General features: G+C 39.5%; 1 protein-coding gene across 2 annotated transcripts in view; it reads left to right on the forward strand.

Annotated features, from left to right (window-relative positions):
• TTC7A (tetratricopeptide repeat domain 7A) overlaps positions 1-17825 on the forward strand; it is a 192315-nt gene that overhangs the window by 6500 nt on the left and 167990 nt on the right. For both annotated transcript variants that reach the window (XM_088147914.1, XM_088147920.1), the window contains 4 exons: positions 3444-3607; positions 5983-6151; positions 14900-15030; positions 16762-16883. In XM_088147914.1, coding sequence (XP_088004040.1) covers positions 3524-3607; positions 5983-6151; positions 14900-15030; positions 16762-16883 — 506 coding nt within the window. In that variant the 5' untranslated portion in view covers positions 3444-3523. The remainder of the gene's footprint in view (positions 1-3443; positions 3608-5982; positions 6152-14899; positions 15031-16761; positions 16884-17825) is intronic.

Genomic DNA, 17825 nt, shown 5'->3' on the forward strand with positions numbered 1-17825 from the left:
AAGTCATCAGCGCTCTCCCCAGCGATGTTTAGTTTAATCCAGTGACGTTTACTCTGTTTGAGAATAAATCTCATTGAATTCAGAAGCGCTTCCTTCCGAATTAATATGTAGAAGGCGACTGTGAGTAGATTTAGGACGGAAGTAGCCGTCTTTTTCTGGCACACGCACACAAGGAAAGGAAAGGAAAGGAAAGGAAAGGAAAGGAAAGGAAAGGAAAGGAAAGGAAAGGAAAGGAAAGGAAAGGAAAGGAAAGATACGCCGAGGAGCCAGTGACAGAGCAGTAATGCTCCCTCCGCCTTTCTCCTGACCTCCTGCCGGCCGAGGTGTCCTCGCCCGGCATCTGGCCTAATTCTGCGCGGCCGGACGACGCGCTCCTGTTCGGAAGGACGAGGCGGTCTCTCGGGATGAGCACCAGCGAAAGGCAACAAGCAGGGCCTTTGGAGAACAGGCTGCTTTTTATGTCCTGCCAGCCATCACGACTGGGTTTGGAAGCACTGAGTCCCTTGGAGTTGGGCAGTTGTAGCAAATGTGAATAAATAAATAAAATAGCCAAAACAGGCATCTAGAACCCCTCTGGCCAGAATGAGCGGGGAAGGGCCAAAATGCAAGAAGGGTTCCACTGCTGTCTAAAAAGGGTGGCTCCATCATCCACTGAGACCAGGGTTTAAGGTGCCCAGATGGTGCTATCAAGGCAGATTGGTATGTCTTGCCTGATTGGTATGTGGGCGTCTCACGGAGGCTAAGTCAGAGAAGCTTCTCCCCAGCTGACAGTCTTCACATGTGTCGAACTACAACCAGGGCTGGTTGAGGACCACAGGATTTGTGGCTCATTATTTTGGGAGGGTGCCCGCTTGGGGAACTTCAGCAGTGTTCTTGGGGGGAAACGGAGCAAGATGTTGATAGAGGCTATACAGCACATCTTTAAAGGATGTGATTGCTGCAGAATGGTGCTTGTTAGTGCTGGTCCCAATGGAAATTTGGGACTGGCTTTGTCCCAGAGTAGCTGGATACAATTTTCCCTGGAGTACCAGCCTTTGGAGGGCATGATGGGGGCTGAACTGCGTAAAGAAGTGGGCCACATAAAGAAATTTGAAAAGCAGAGGATGGAAATTAAATGTATCATTACTTTTCGCTAGTTATTTAACTGTTCCATGTCCACACACATGCAGACATACTTGTAGCAATTCCTCATATCTCAGTTGATATGAAACCCCCAAAGGTACCATCCTGGGGATTGTGGCTGGAGGTCAGCAGGACCTGGGATATTTAACATGTTAATACATTAGATATTCATTTTGTTTTATGTAAGCTGTTTATTTCAGTGGAGAGGGGCCAGCGATGTCTGGGAGGTCAAAAAAGTCAAGATGGTGGCCACAACCATACAATTAAAGCCCTACCCTTTTAATCCTGCATTGCAATCCCAAGGTTATTGCTGCCATCTTGACTTTTTTAACCTCCTTATGGATACCTCTGGGTGGGGATTAAGAAAAGGGGAAGTGGTTCATATTTTCTCATGCTTGCAAGAATTGCCTACCAGCAACATCACTGAAACAAAAGGGGCAGAACATCTGTGATCCTTCTTTCCAGTTTTTTTTGTACTTTGGATATTTGCATTTATTCTGGTTACATCCTAAGCAAAATACAATGTCAACTTTAAAGAGAAAACTTTCAGTACAAAATAAAATTGACTGTGAGTCAGAGAAGGAGGAAACTACTCTTCAGCTGCTTGGATTCCCCCCCCCCCCCATTGAAACCTTTGCCTCAAACCACAGTCTTTTTGTGTCTCTAGAGGGGCTACGTCACCAATTTTAAATTAACTTGTGGGCTCCGCCTAAGAGTATAAATGCATGCTTGTTGCACATGCACATATCAGCATGTATTTTTTTTCAATCACTTTTGCATTTGCAACTGTTCCAGGAAAAAAAGGGGGTGGGTATGGGGTGGGGGGGTGAGAGAGAGAATAAGTGGCAGGAAAAGAAAAGCTACATCATATTGTTTTTTAAAAGTGGGAGGATGTGAGAAAGCTTTGCTGTTGCTTTGGAAATATAATCGACTTCTGGAAAGTTGAAAAATGTTACAGTGTAAAATATTACTGTATTTTTAAATTGAGTCTTTGTAGTCCTTTCCAGGAAAAGATCATGTTTTCTGCATGCTTAAATTATGTCTAGCACAGTTGCTGTTACAAAATCTGAACTAAAGCAAAAAGCCTGACAGTAAAATTCTCCACATTTTTGCTGAGAAGTAATTTGTACTGTTTCAGTGGGGTTTTGCTCAGATAACTGGTTGAAACAAGGTTTAATCACCTTACATATTCAACATTAAACTGTTATACAGTATTAACCACATACTTTTTAAAAGCACACATATAAAAAAAACAGCTTCAATCACACAGTTGCAACCATCCTCTTGATTTTTTGACACCCCCCTGGACACTCCTGGTTGATGCTGTTTTTGAACTCAGATCATATTTATGTTTAGTTGCTATTTATGGCATGAATGTTTTAACATTTTATTTTTCTATTTTATCTTATTTGTTTGTTTGTTTGTTTATTTTCTATAGCCCCCCCATCTCAACTAAGTGACTCTGGGAGGCAAACAATTCTTAAAATTATAGGTATCTGTATTTTATCTGTCATAAGACCCCATGGACAAACTAGGATGTGGGCAGATGTGAAATTAAAGACCACAGGGGCTAATAGTTGAATGTGCAGCCTATTGAGATAAATTAGACAATGTCATCTTGATTTGACTCCTATTTTATCATAGCTGCAGTTATGCCTCTCAAAATTTATTGAGTTATTAGTTTCCTGAGTAGATTGTAAGGTTGGGAGAGGGGGATTGGGGAGAGGAGAGGCATAGAAAGTCATATTGTGTGTACAGACTTTTGAGTCAGTCCTTGATGTTGATGCAGTCAGACTGCAGTTTTATGTATGCATATTGAGAAGTAAATCCCATTACGTTCAGTTACTATTTACTATGTAAGTATACAGAGGACCGCAGCAAAATCTGGAATTATTGTGTAAATGTCCTATTGATTAAATTTCTAGAATACAGTAACAAGAAAATTAAATAACAGACTGTGACTCTATTTCCAATAAAGTTTTCTTGATTGAACAAAACTCTGTCCATCTCATTAAATAAGCTGACAGTACAAATTAGTGTTTCTTTCTCTAAAGAGCTCATATTAACAAATCTAAAGTAGAATACAGCACACAGGACATTGATTAGTATTTCTAAATAATAAAGTTTCTAAGAAATGTCCATAAATGAATAGAGAATAACTTAAACTAGACTTTTATTACATAAATAACTTTTGCACTCGGTGCAAATTTCCTTATGCAAGGGAATGTTTATATAGTGGTTAACGTTTATCTTTCTGTCCTGCTATATATGGGAACGTCATGCAGTGTGTAATTTTTTATTCTATTGACTATGTCTTACAGAAGACTATGAGAATCTACTAGTTGCAGAGGCACTGCTGGAGCTATGCTTGAAAGAGAACCTTGCCAAAATCAAGAACACCATGCCATTAATGGAAAAAAATGAGCCCAAACTGAGTGACGCCAAAAAGTCTTTGACTGACATTCTAAATCGAGGAAAATTACTGGTAGGCATTCTTGGCAGAAATAAAACAAGAACATTAAAAATACTGCTAATGATGTACAATCAAATGGTTTAGTTAACAAAATGTTGGAATCTTTCAATCCCACCTATCTCCCCCATACCATCCCCAATGCATTTCTAAAAGTCTAAAATAAATGTTCCATTTGCTTTCTTTCTGCAACAATTTTTATTCAGAAAAATGTTAGGATTTGTTAGGATTTACTGAATTAAACTTTCGGCACCATATATATTAATAGGCAATTCTGTCCTCCAAGAGCCAGCCCTTCTATCATGGCAACATCCACGTTAAAAAATGAAAGTATTAGCAGGTTTGAGGGAGCTGAAGGTTTCCAGAAGTATAGAAAAAATGTAGGGACACATATGTAAGGGGTGGCTACTAAGGACTGAACCTAAACAGGAGCCATGAAATATTGCTGACTTGGAGGAAGGCAATAATTGTGGGGGGTGGGGATGGGAAATAGAATACAGTGTCCTTGTGAAAGACATGAGTGGCTAGGTCCTGGGATCCCAAATTAGAGCTACTAAGACTCTTGAACATGACTTGGAGAAGGTGCTTTGGAATGTGTGATAATGTGAGCACAGCACCTCTTATATCTTTTCTCAGGATTCTATGTGAGCCTAGAAAAAGGATGTGGCTATTTTAATAAATCACATCAACTGACTCATTAAAACAACTACATCTTTTCTCAGGCTCTAATAGTGAGGACAATGTTGTATTGCAGATCCCACTTATGTGTTTATAGATTTGTTTTAGCAGTGCTAATGATAAATGAGGCTTTCTCACTCTTTTTTTTTTTTTTTAATGAGATACTATGATAGGCAGAGGAGTTTAGCTGTGCACTTATTGTTATGAAAGCTACTGACAGTCCCTTTCATTGGCCTGCTACTTGAAAATTTCCACATGGGACAGTTTATCCCAGAGTCATAGCTATTGATTCAGCATGGTAGGATTTTGTGCTTCTATCAAAGTTTCCCTTTTTAGAAGCTCTGACTTCTAAAAATCTGCATTAATTCTTTAATGTGAGTCTTCATTACAAATTGGGGAAGTTACTACTTTGTACAAGTGTCATTTACAAATATGAGGAGAGCTTGACAAACTATTTCACCTGGGTTACCCCCAATAATCAATGGGTTATTAATTCACTTGATCCAGCATAACTATGAAAAAAAAATAGTCTGTCAATTTTCCTATGTTTTTTCACCTAGAATTAATTTATACTTAACTTAAAAGACTAGCAAAGTGGTTGTTATTATTTTAACCGTGCACTGACTTTCATACTCTGAGGCAAACTTCCTAATCTGGTCTCCTACAAATGACAACATTGGGTAGCCCAACACAGCTGGAAGACTGTTCTAAAGTATTTTTGGTTTGGAGAATGTGAATGTGACTGAGAAATAGCTGTACTAACCATGTAGGAATCTGCCATTTAGAGGTGTTCTTAAGATAATTTTGAGCATTTGTGTCGTCACAAATAAAGCACTCTCTTGTGTAAGTGTTTCAGGTCACTCCATTGCTTATAGCTATTACTGCATAATATAATATGAACACTGGGCCATATACATACAGTGTTAGCAAGGTTCTAGTGGATCTGCTTGAGTCAAGGTTCATGGACGTTCTAGTACTTTGGTGCACAAGCTGGTGTACTTGGTAAAAACAAGGCAATGGTTATTTAGAACATTAAAATGGATGCAGCTAGTACTACAATTAAGCTGGATGCAAGAGGAGGCCAATGTAGGGTTATATCAGAGTGAGATTTAATTTCCCTTGTTCCAATATGTTTGAAAGGTTGATTATACTCCATAAAAATAAGGGATATATTCAGTGTCTTTTCAAAGGATAGCTGAAATGTGTTCATTTTTGCCCATGGTAGGTGCTACCATTTTTTTTCTTTTTTGAAGCAGCTTCAAGTTTTGCCTGCCTACCCAACATTTCTTCAAAAAGGAAAAGATTTTCCATCCCCTGAGCAATTTTGAAACTGCAGTCAAAGTACACTAGTAGAGATCCACTTCACGCAGAATAGAGTGTTCTTGAAGATTTTGGGGGGAAAACCAGATGGCTTCATCCATTGACCCATAACAGCAAAGCATGTGGGTGCTCCATTGTAACAACAGGGTGTTCCTGTTCTTGAGAGCTGCCTTGTTAATTTCAGCAGACAAAGGAGATCCATCTCTATATATCTTTCGAATGAATGGAGAGATCTGCTCTCATTATATTTCAGCATATACTCAAAGGTCACAAAGATTTTGTTTAACAAGATGCTTGATTCTACATGATCTTCAACAGGGAAATATTTCCAAAACAAATATTACATAACTATAGCTTTATTATATTACTGATGAACATTTTTATTTTTCCAGCCAAAAGATATGACGGAAGCAATGTTGATCCTCGCAAAGCTTCATTATATTGAAGGCTGTTACACCGAGGCTCTAAGCATGTATGCAAGAGCTGGCCTTGAAGACATTGTAGTAGAGAAGAAACCTTTATACAAGCTGCGTCTGCTAACAGAAGCTTTTGTTATTAAAGGTAATGGGGTGCAGGTGGTCATTGGAATGATTTCTGATTTGACTGTGATGATGGTATGGAAAATCAGCTCAGATAACCTTATTTATTTTATCTTCCAAACATTTTATTTTATTTTATTTTATTTAGTTGGAGTTGCACTGAGTTTAAATTTAGAAAAGCTGATGAGGTATTGAATATAATGAACAAAATTCTAATCTATACATAATATATATGCCTGGCTAAAATATTGATTTTTGATTAGCCCTATAGATATCTTTTTTTTTTTTTTTAGTTATAAAACAAGCAAACAACACTCCGCACGTTTCTTCACTTTCTTTGGTCTTCAGTAGTAGATTGAGATTAACTCAACAAGGACAAATCAGTAGTGCTATAATCTTTTGCTTTTTAAAAAGTAGAAAAATAGTCAGGAGAACATGAGAGCTTTACCTGTACTGCAAATCTGTATCTTAAAGTGCCATGATTTTTCTCTTCTGAACCTTGGAAATGTCATGTAGCTGGAGAACTCTGAGAGTTGAAGTCCACACATCATAAAGTTGTCAAGAGAAACACTGCTCTACCCAACTCTTTGGACTGTACATGGCATGGTGTCTTTGGAAGAGTAAATGACTATTAAACAAGTTTGTGTGTATTGCAGATAAGCTATGAAAAAGACAGAAGAAGCAAGTAAAGGTGGAGAAGAGGGACAATATATTTAAGAAATCAACTTAGTTCTATGTGACAGATTCAGGTGAAAGGTCTGAAAAAGTATTGCCTTTGATGGCATGAAGTAGGAATGACTCTTGAACAAGGTGTTTGCTTCTACCCAGTCAAAAGTGACAATGTGTTTGTAGTGGAGCAGTGGTTCTTAAACTGGGGTAATTAAATAACCCAAGGGGATAATTCAGGCATATCCTGGGGGTAGTGAAGCAATTTGTAATTGCTTGTTATTGAGTCAAGGATCCAGTTTGGAACTGATGCTTGTGTAAAACAACAGAGTCTGGGTGTTTTTTTGTGGGGGTAATAACAATATTTGAGACTGGGAAAAGGGGTTCATGGGTCAAACCATATCAGAACCACTCTATTGGTGGATCCCACACTGGCTCTTTGCTATAGCTTTTTAGTGCTTATCAAGCTGACAATATTTGGTTCTTCTTTCCATTTTAGAATACTTACGTTTCTCCTTGCTGCATTTTCAGCCATTATAAAATAATAATCTCTTCTGCATGTGCCATTTTATTCTGTGTTTTGGGAGAGAGGGATGTTATGAAAGGGTTTATGATTCAGCTGTTTTTCTGGGGAATCCGGAAAAAAATATCTCTGCTTGCACTCTTCATCTTCTGTTTCCTTTCAGTTCTGTTTATGAATGCTGCTGAAATAGTTGCTATCTGCCTATCCTCTTCTATCCTTTTCAGCATACCTATCCACTTGTTAGGCGAATAGAGGGCTGGAATGATCAGATACCTTCAACTGGTATGTAAAAATCAAAATTAAAACACCATTATGTACTATTGCAGTGAACATTTTGTACACCAGTCATCACACTGATGTGTGTTTCTTGTTTCCCCAAGGGGCCACAGCTTAGCAAGTCTCTGCTATTCTATTGACTTTGGGAGCATGTCATCTGTACTTATTTGGCAAATGGTTGTAGTTATTGGATTAGAAAGGCTTAAGCATGAAGAAATCATATCCTTGAGTTAATAATAATAAATCATTGGAAGCCTTTGTATCTCCCAGACTTACTTATGTATATTTTATTACGACTTTATTTGCTACTGTGAAAAGTTCCTAATTCATAAGAATTTCTTTTCACTAGCCTATCTGCCCACTCTTGCTTTTGTGGCAGATCAAATAGCCTATGAAACACACTAATTTGCTTAATTAGTTCCTTTATATGGGCTTTTCCTGCTTACATATATATGCTTAGTTGCATAAAGATATGTATTTCTGAGGACCCCTTAATGATAGTATCTGACACACTTCACTCAGGTTTGTAACATATCATAATTTAAAATATAGGAGTCATTGGTCAGGTTCACTTAGAGCATTAAGCTACAGTTCTGAAAAAGAATGGGCTTATCATGGCTTAGCTATATGTGCGTACATCTAGACTAATTTTCCTATTCTATGGCTCCCTACTAAAATGATCAGAAATTACAAATGTAACATGCACCTGACCTGTATGTTCCTAAAAAAGTAACTATTTGTAAAGCATGAGCAAACCAAGTTTTATGCTAGCTTGTAAAGGAAGCAATATGAGAATGAAAAGGCTGTATGCATCAATGAGTAACTCATGTACAGTGAACCTAGATTATTAGTAATATTTGCTTATTCTATGCAAACACAATCACTGTTTCCCAGTGTATACATAACTGATTTTGTCATTTTTCAAGGCAGTTTTGCTGCCAATACACTGTAAAGCCAGACATCAGCTAAGTCATTATGTGTTTGATTTTGGTCTGAGAATCCAGCCTTAATGGTTTAGTAAACTGTGCCTTGTGGCCTCATGGCTTTGAACCCAATCAACTTAACTGTGCTTAATTAAAAAAAAAAGATTAAACAATCTATACTTTAAAGTGATATGTGAATCTCGTCACATTGCTTTTGGTTCAAATTTGTGGTGTATTAAACTGAGAATAAGCTTTGTACTTACACGTTTCATTCATTCCTCCCTTACAGTGGGGAATGTGTGGGAATACTGCTACTATTCTGCCTCTTCCTTTCTAATTATGGATTCAAATGTTTACCATGACACAAACCTTTGTGAACTATAGACCAGTATACAGCACCTTTCTAAGAACTCAGTTACAATTAAGCAAATTTTAGATAGGCATGAACAACTTTCTTGTGGCTGAGGGCCACACTGGCATCTGCAGGGAGATCAAAAAAGGCAAAGTGGTGGTTGGGGAGTGCAATCAAAGCCCTAGCCTCGACTTTGTGTGTGCAAAGTCAAGGCCATGCTTTAATATTTGTTTGCCTCCGCAGGGGGCATAGCTGGTGTGGTTATGATGTCACTGGACTGGAGGTGGCTAAATGTTTTAGCCTCTTTTTAGGTGGTTTTGAAATAAAATGGATATCTTAAGATTTGCAGAGGCATGAACCACCCATGTTGCCTCTTAGAACTCAAGTGGAAGTTGTGGGTTTGGGGAAAGAAGTTCTTTCTTTCTTTTTTTTTAAAGGAATGAAATTAGTACTTAAGCCTCTGCAAAGCTTAGGGCATCTATTATTCTCTTAATCCCCCCACCCCAAAATGAACAGACGAAGAAGAGTAAACAAAAACTGGCCAAAACTTTTGGCTATTCTCAACCTGAGGGAACTCTGGGAGTTTAGCAGCCACACGCGGCCCAGGAGCTGCCCATCCCTGTCTTAAGACCAACTACTGTCAACTGGGACTTGGTTTTTAACCACAGTAGCAGTTCTTGGACTGGGTTTGTTTGGCTGTCCTGATTAGACCCTGTAATGCTTCTTGAGGAGTGCTATATTCTGACCAGAATAACAAACAAGCAGTGGAAAATATACCTGATCTCTTGAGGGAGGCACAGGTGCTACATGTTGTTATCAAAGATTTGGTTCCTTAAGCCAGCCTACAGTACTTTATAGAATGGACTCAAGCTGAAATGCAGGCTTTTGCCTAATATCATGCAGTCTCTGCAACCAATCTCTTCTGTCCTTTGGCCTTACACAACACTGGAACATAGACCCCAGATCAATTTCTCCCAACAGAATGCAACCCTCAAGAAAACCAAACATACCTAAAACACTTTCTAACAGCTGGATAATATGCATTCATCCCATCCTTGAGTCATCAGAAAAGCACATTGACATAATTTGCACTGGCTCCATGGCCAAGCTTTACTATGCCTCAGCAATGAAGCTGCTGTCTTTACAAATCTAATGTGGGACAGTTTCAGGGCAGTGATTGGTGGATTCCCCAAGTTCCTTTCCCCTTCCACCCAGCGTCACCTACTGGTGGGAAAAATAAACACCCATCACTCCCCATAACGTGAGGTGGGATGGGGCTGGGGATCTCCAGGCACTCCCTGCACCTTCATCCGACATCCCTCCTATATTCACTGGCCAGCCTATCACAATTCTCTTTTCCCCATAGGGTTACTGATTTCCCAAACAAAAACACCCCAACATGAGATTTGGGATAAATCTGGCATGCAGATTAGCTCCCACCCCTTCTTCCCATTTCCCTTGTATGCCCCACTAATTGATCAGCCAGAATTTCCCCCCAAATCCCATTGGATCACTATAGGAAGATTGATACCATAGTCTGATGGCAAAAACAACAACAGTTGTTGGGATGGAGCTCATGGTACTTTGACACAGCTCCTCTTGCTTCATCCTGCTCCCCTCATATGTCCCCAGACGAGCCAAAATGTCCTTTTTTTCTTCTTCTTCTTCTTCTTCTTCTTCTTCTTCTTCTTCTTCTTCTTCTTCTTCTTCTTCTTCTTCTTCTTCTTCTTCTTCTTCTTCTTCTTCTTCTTCTTCTTCTTCTTCTTCTTCTTCTTCTTCTTTTCTTTATTTAACTGTAGGACTATCATTCTCCTGGAAGACTGATACACCTTGGCAAAGAAATTCAAAATAGGCAAACCCAAAACTGGCAACCTGTCAGATAGGATGAAACTTGCACAGAGGTGGAGAGAGTTTCCTCCTGCTTCATCCTGTCCTTCTCATATACCCCACCAACTGGTCATCTTTTTTTTTTTTTTTTGCTGTTTCTTTGATTTTTGCCATAGGACTATAGAACTATCTAACTACTGGGAGATTGATAGTCCTATGGCAGAAAAGAGATGTCCAATCTCTCTTGCACCCCAAATCATAACAGATATGGAAGATAATAGTGCTCAGTGAAAGAGCAGGAGGTCAGTCTTCCAACAAGTCTTTCAAGAGATTATATTCCTATGTCAAAAGCAAGCAAGCAAACAAGAATGCTGTGCAAGTCAGCTTCTGATCTCTCTCACAGCCCAAGCTAAAATGGCCCAAGAGCATAGCACCCAGTAGCCAGGCAGGAAAGGGGTATTCCTGCAGCGGACTCAAGTGGCCAATAAGACCTGGGATAATCTTTGCTCCTGGCTGCATCATTGCCAGCCCCATCACTAAGGCATTGTGGCTGGTGTGAAACATCACTTTATCAGTAGAATGATAAAGGGAGCAGCAGGTCTGAAGCTATATCAAGTCCTTTCTCTGCTCCTTTTTAGAAGCCATTTACGTACCTTGCACATCTACTTTGTGCTCAGTCTGGCCTACTCCCATGGGCTGTTTGCTGATTAGAGTCAAAGAAGTCTCTCTTGGGATAAATAGCTCTGGGGAAGAGTATTTAAAGAAGAGCAACATGAGAGGGACTGGCATGCCTTCCCTATTCCAAATACACTGGTGGTTTAGTCTTAGGATATTGACCCCCACCATATCTGAGGATAGGCACCTAGGTTAGGAGTGCACAACAGGCCCCCCAAATGAGGCTACTTCTTTTCCCTTTCATTATACAAGACAATGTGTTGCTTCATCTCCCCCCTTCTGAATATGTGCTTTGTTCTGCCTAATGGCAGAGCCACCCCTGGATTTATTGCAGCTTGCTGAAAGTAGAAGTATGTTGGAGCCAAGACTGGAAGCCAGAACTAGGAAACACACAGGTACATATTGGATCTAGGATGACCATTATTATGCAAAAATCCAGGAGGGCACCACAGACAGTAACTCCTGAAGTGCTTAGTATTTCAATTCCAGACCATGTGCTTAGTTGTGGTTCTGATAGTGCTGTTGAGAATTTGGGATCTTTCAGCAAGGGTGTTTCTCTGTGCTTATGCCCCTGTGTATTATTGGGCAAATTTATTTAAATGCCTCTGTATATGTGCATGTTTGTGCATGTATGGAAGAAACAAAGGTCATAATGAATCTGTGTGATGAAAAGACTCCATGTGATATTGTAGTGCAACCCAGGAATCAGTTTGACTCATAACATGGTATATGAGCCAAAAAGAAACTTTTCATCTTTACTTTTCCCCATTGTAGTATAAAATTTGTTAGACTTTGCATTTTAGATATGTTGGATTTCAACTTCCAAAGGAAATGCTAGCTAGGGTTTATGGGTAACAGAGCTCTATCTGGAGGGCATCAGATTGTTTGGCCTTTTGTTTGGAATGGCTTTTAATGGACTGCTTTTGCCAAGGGTTTCTGCTTCTGATGTTCGGATGGGGAGGGCAGGGGAGAGAGAAAGATACATGACCCATATGATTTTAAATCCTTGAATTTAAGACTGCATCAACTGACAGAGATCAGGTCTTGCAAGATTAACGGTAATAAATGGAAGGGCTTTTCCATTCTCAACACCTCCTCTGTACATTCTGTTCCTGTTTCCAGGCTGACTGTGTAGGCATGATGAAGAAAAGAAAAAAACTGGGGTGTGGAGGTATGAGGTAGCTAAGGACGAACGGAGAGAAGGAACTCAGGAAACTGCTATATCTGAATAAGACCTTTTAATCTCTGAAGCTCAATTTTATCTATAATGAGTGGTTGTATTTGTACAGAGGATCAGACAAGGATTTTTTCAGGTTTACTTGGAGGTGCCAGGAATTCAACTTGGGACTTTCTGTCTGCAAAGATATCTTTAAGCTATTTCTTTTCCATTTAAAGAGTGGAAAAGGAAGGTAAGAACATTACGGAGCTATTGAATGGAGAAATACAGGTTCCTAATTAGAGAGGCAGAAAAAGGTAGTACGAAAATTGATCTTATTTGTGGAACTGTGTCTGTCCCATTCTTAAGTATTTGTATCTATATCTATAATAATTTGTAGACAGTAACCAGATTCCACATATATACTGTACATAAAAAGCTGACCTAAATTATTAGGATGAATGAATGCTTGTTTATATAGTGCCATCAACAACTGGTGGGCTTTAAACTACACCTGAAGGGGAAGGGAGATCCAGAATCATACTCAAAGCATAAGCCCAAAGACAGTAAACCTTACAACAAGGAAGCAAGTGGTAAGAAGGAAGGAGTGCTCATGAATACATCAGGAGATGCAGCAGACAAAGAAGGGCAGTACTAAATGGCTCAGATGCCTATTCACAGAGTATGAAGAACAAACCTGGAGAACTTGAAATCCTAGTATGGGTGGTGGTGGTGGAATATGACATTATTGGTGCTATTGAAACCTGGTAGGATGGAACTCTTAGTTGGAATATAATACTGGAAGAATATAATTTACATGTAACAATATATAAACAATATATAACAATAATGACTGTTAAACACTGGGTGAGTACTACAGGCCACCCAATCAAGCAGAAGATACAGATGAAATCTTTGCAAATCAGATAGCTGAGGTGTCCAGGAAACACATCACTGTGGTAATGGGGGATTGAAATTATCCCAACATCAACTGGGAATCACACTCTGACTAGTGGGAGATACAACAGGTTCTTGACACATCCTTGAGGCAACTTCATCATCCAAAAGGTGGAGGAGGGAATTAGCATCGGCTATGTTGGACTTAATTCTTGTTAGCAGAGAAGAAATAGTTGAGGAAATGGAAGTTGTAGGAACTTCGGGAGAGAGTGGCCATGTGATTCTGGAATTCACCATACTGCAGGCATGGAAAACTGAAGGTAGGCAGATTAGTGTCTAGATTTCAAAAGAGCTGACCCCAGTAAGCTAATGGGAAAAGTAGGAAGGATTCCATGGATGGAAATGCTGAAAAATAAAAATAGTTTAGGAGGGTTGGGAAATTTTGAAAAAAATGAGATAAATAAGAACCAAACACAGATACCAGGGGGGAAAAAAGGAAGATAGCTGATTAGAGCAGTGTGGTTGCATAAAGAGCTGTCTGGGTTCTTTGAGTATGTGTAGAACATGTGGAAAGTTAAGGAAACTGCTGGTTTGCTGGTAGAAGATGGCAAGATGGTGATGAATACTAGGAATGAGGCTGAACTGCTTAATTCCTATTATGCATCTTTATTTTCCTAAAAGGAAAAAGTCCTCCAGCTTGTCAGAAGCTGGACCATGGGAGGCAGAACAGAAATGGAGATCAAAATAGGCAAGGAAATGGTGAGAACAGATGCTGCTGTTTCAATGAATTCAAGCCTCTGGAGCCAGATGGATTATGTCCCAGGGTGTTAAAGGAACTGGTGGATGTGATCTCAGAACCACTGACTACAATATTTGGGCACTCCTGGAGTACAGGGGGCAGCGCCAGAAGATTGGAGAACATCATTCCAATCTTTCAAAAGGGAGAAAAAATGGACTTGTCTGAGTTAAGCTGGGTAAGAATGGTCCCTCTGAATGGACTGAGTGTACAGATTCATTGTCAGACATTTATTTGTTTGTTTATCATATGTAGAGAGCTGCCCAACTTCATGAAAACCCTGGGAGGCATCAACATTAAAAACAGCAAGAACCAAAATAAAACAGAAAGAACAGTGTACATTCAGAAGAAATACATTCAAACGAACATATAAAATCCAAACAGAAGGATTGCCACCAATCCTAACTCAAAGCCTGGGGGGAAAAACAATTTTTCAGATACCGTTTCAACATGGTCAGGATGGGGGCCATACAGATCTTTGGGGGGATGCTATTTCAGAGGTCAGGCACTATGACAGATCAGGATCTAAGATTTAAGTTCCCTAAACTAGATGACCTCCAGCTATGTTAGGCTTCTCTGGGCACAGGTTATTATGGGGTTGGTTGCATGAAGGGAGAACTAATTGATGGTTGGTGCTTTTGAGCATGGCATTGAAGAGTCACTGTTGCTGTCTTCATAGGCTTGGCACTGGAACGCTCACCCAATTCCATTGCTTCCCAAGTCCGGCTGTCAGAAAGGGAAGAGGAGGTCATGGCTTGCTTTGAAAGGGCATGTGTAATTGCTCAAGTGTTCCTGCAAGAACTTGAGAAGGTAAATGGAAGTCAGCTCGAAGGAACCTTTAGCATCCCAAGGATTTATATCAATGTTTAACTTGCTTTCCATTAGAAAGAAAGACAGAAAAAGTGCTAAATTATGTATTCTGAGGCCATGCCTGATGCATCTTTTTGTTCCACTCTCCCTCCAAAGTGCGCAAGAGGCTCACGTAATAGTTCTCTGAGGTGGTTAAGTCCAAGTAGCCGAAGGCATTATGCACCTGGCTGAGTGAGAATTTGAATCAGATCCCTGTAATCTTATATTGTAAGCACCACATTTTACCAGCTTTTTAAATATTGAATTTCAGAACTCAGGTTTGAAAATCATTAAAATACCACAGATTAAAATGTAAGATTCTGAGGAAAATTGCCAGGTTTTGAATAATGCATGCTATTTCAGCTGTACTTTATGCCAAACCATATTATAAGCCTGTTTACTGTACTTATCTAAAATGAAGGCTATTTTTTCTCACAAGTAATTTACTTTAAAATGAGAAGGTCATCTTAGCTCACTTACAAATTTGATAATGGGTGCATACCAAGTTTCCCTTTTGTTTGTATATGGTGGGAACGGGGACCATCTTAAATTCAAGGTTGTTTTACTTTTGGGTAAAGAAAAGTCTTCTTCAAGTCATGCTCAATTCCTGGTCCATCCACGGTATTCTCTTGGCAACCACATGGAAGTGCTTTGCCAGTCTTCTTCCAGGATGTTTTTGACTCTTAGGTTTGGCTTACACCCTGGGATTTTCTGGCAGCATCCCAGCAGGTTTGATCCTCTTTAATGTTTTGAGATCAGTCAGGATTGATGTGAATCCACAGAGGAAACATGGATGGGGGGTACAATTGACAAAACATGCATCTTGACATTATCATGCAAATACAGCGGCTTACATACAAGATGGGAAAATGTAATTATGGCATATACGTGATGAGATCACTGCCTGTGTGTTTTCATTCTGACATCATTGCAGATTGCTGCAGATGTTACCGTGCTCCCTAGCTGGTAAAGATGGTAATCTGATTACAGACTATTGAGTTATCTATCAGGTCTGTAATTTGGATTGTGGACTTGCACTGTGACAGTGCGGATGTAGTATCCATTGGCTATGCCTTAAACCAAACCCATCTTTTCTTGGAATCACACCGCAGCTCTGCTGGGAAAAGATGCAGCTGCTTTCAGGAGTTTCCAAGAGGTGCTATATGAAGGTCCCCATGTCCTCCAAAGCACTTTTTCCCCTTCAGATCTGAATCACTGCACAGCCCTAATTTCTGGCTCATAGAAGGGCAGGTATTGATTTGTAATCCATCCAGTTCTATGGGACCTGGTGGTCAGATGCTTGGCTACTTGTCTGTTTTTTCAGTTTCAATTGAACAACAGAAAGGAGGGAGCTACTGAGCCTATAGTGGGCTAGTACTATAGTGGTTTTGGGCTTTTCTTTTGTTTACAGTTTGTGACTCTTAAGTTATGTAGATCTGCGTCACAGCACTATATTGCAGAAATACAGAAGGAAATGTAGGGATATTCCCCTTGTGAAAACAGTACAAAAATGGCCAAGACTATAAAGAAATAACAAGAGTAATTCAAAGCAAGTTTCAAATTATCTTTATCTCATACTATTTCCCTAATAATAGTCATTTTCTTTGACCTTGTGGAAGAAGAATAGAATCGGCTTTAAGCAAAATTATGGTTCATATTTATCTGTCATCTCTCTCTCCCTTCTACTACCAGAGCTTCAATAACACACATACAAGAGGCATAAAAGGTGTTCATGGATCTCCTTTGGATTTTGAACTTCCTTACTTCCTGGAAGCAGCCCTGCAGAGTGCATATGTGGCCCATTTAAAAAGAGGGTAGGTATACAATGAACAAGGAACATGGTTACACATAATAGGCTTTGGATATAGCTTTGCTCAAAGCTAATAGTAGGCAGTACAAGATACAAGCAAGAACTGCTTGAAATTGTATAATGCTGTACAGTATATTCATGCAAAATAAAGAGATGTTGAAGTCAAGTCCTTCCCTTGTCCAATTTTTGACTGGGTAGCAGGAATGTATTTGCTGGTCCTGCCAAGCAGCTTGTCTTCAGCATTAATGAAAATGGCACCCTGGAAGCATACAAGTTATACATACATAAAGCTCCTTCATCTGATTGCTAATCCTGGTTGAGTGAGTTGGTCTGAATACCCTAAAGTCTGTGTCAACCCTGTGTTCAATTGGCAGAAAGATGTACTACCTGTCTGTTTAAGAATACAAGGAGAATCTTTATTTAATGACAAAAAAGGAAAGATTGTTAGCAGAGGTATCACTCCAGGACTCTGAATTACAAAAATTAGCTGCAATTCTCTCCCCACATACATGGAAGATCTGCATATGAGGAAAAAACGTAGATTGGATTGAACCTCTTTCTTTCTCTGCCACAAGAGGGTGCAGGCAGATCTCTTAATAAGCCAAGTAAACAAAATGTGGAAAGTGAAGTGGGTCACTTGATGTTCTTATCAGATGAGTGATTTCTAAATGTGGGACGATTTAAAGAAATGATTTTGTTTCTTAAGTTAAGAGTGGAAGTATGTAGAGTTCTTCTAAGCACAACAAATCCTTACAGGCTATGATGTAATTTCAGGGGATAAAATATTCTGGTATGTGAATTATGCGCCTGCATGCATCTGTTTCCTTTCAGGTGGGCACTTCAAATTTGTTGACATCTCAAAAGCACATTTTTTGGTGTAAAATAAAATATTAACTGGCTTTCAGATTGAAGCAGGAGGAACTTCCATAGAAAACTCATGGATTAT

This window comes from Python bivittatus, unplaced genomic scaffold (assembly GCF_059951505.1).
Source record: "Python bivittatus isolate LINGU-HERP-01145 unplaced genomic scaffold, Pbiv_v1 ctg000020_np1212, whole genome shotgun sequence".
Taxonomy (NCBI): domain Eukaryota; kingdom Metazoa; phylum Chordata; class Lepidosauria; order Squamata; family Pythonidae; genus Python; species Python bivittatus.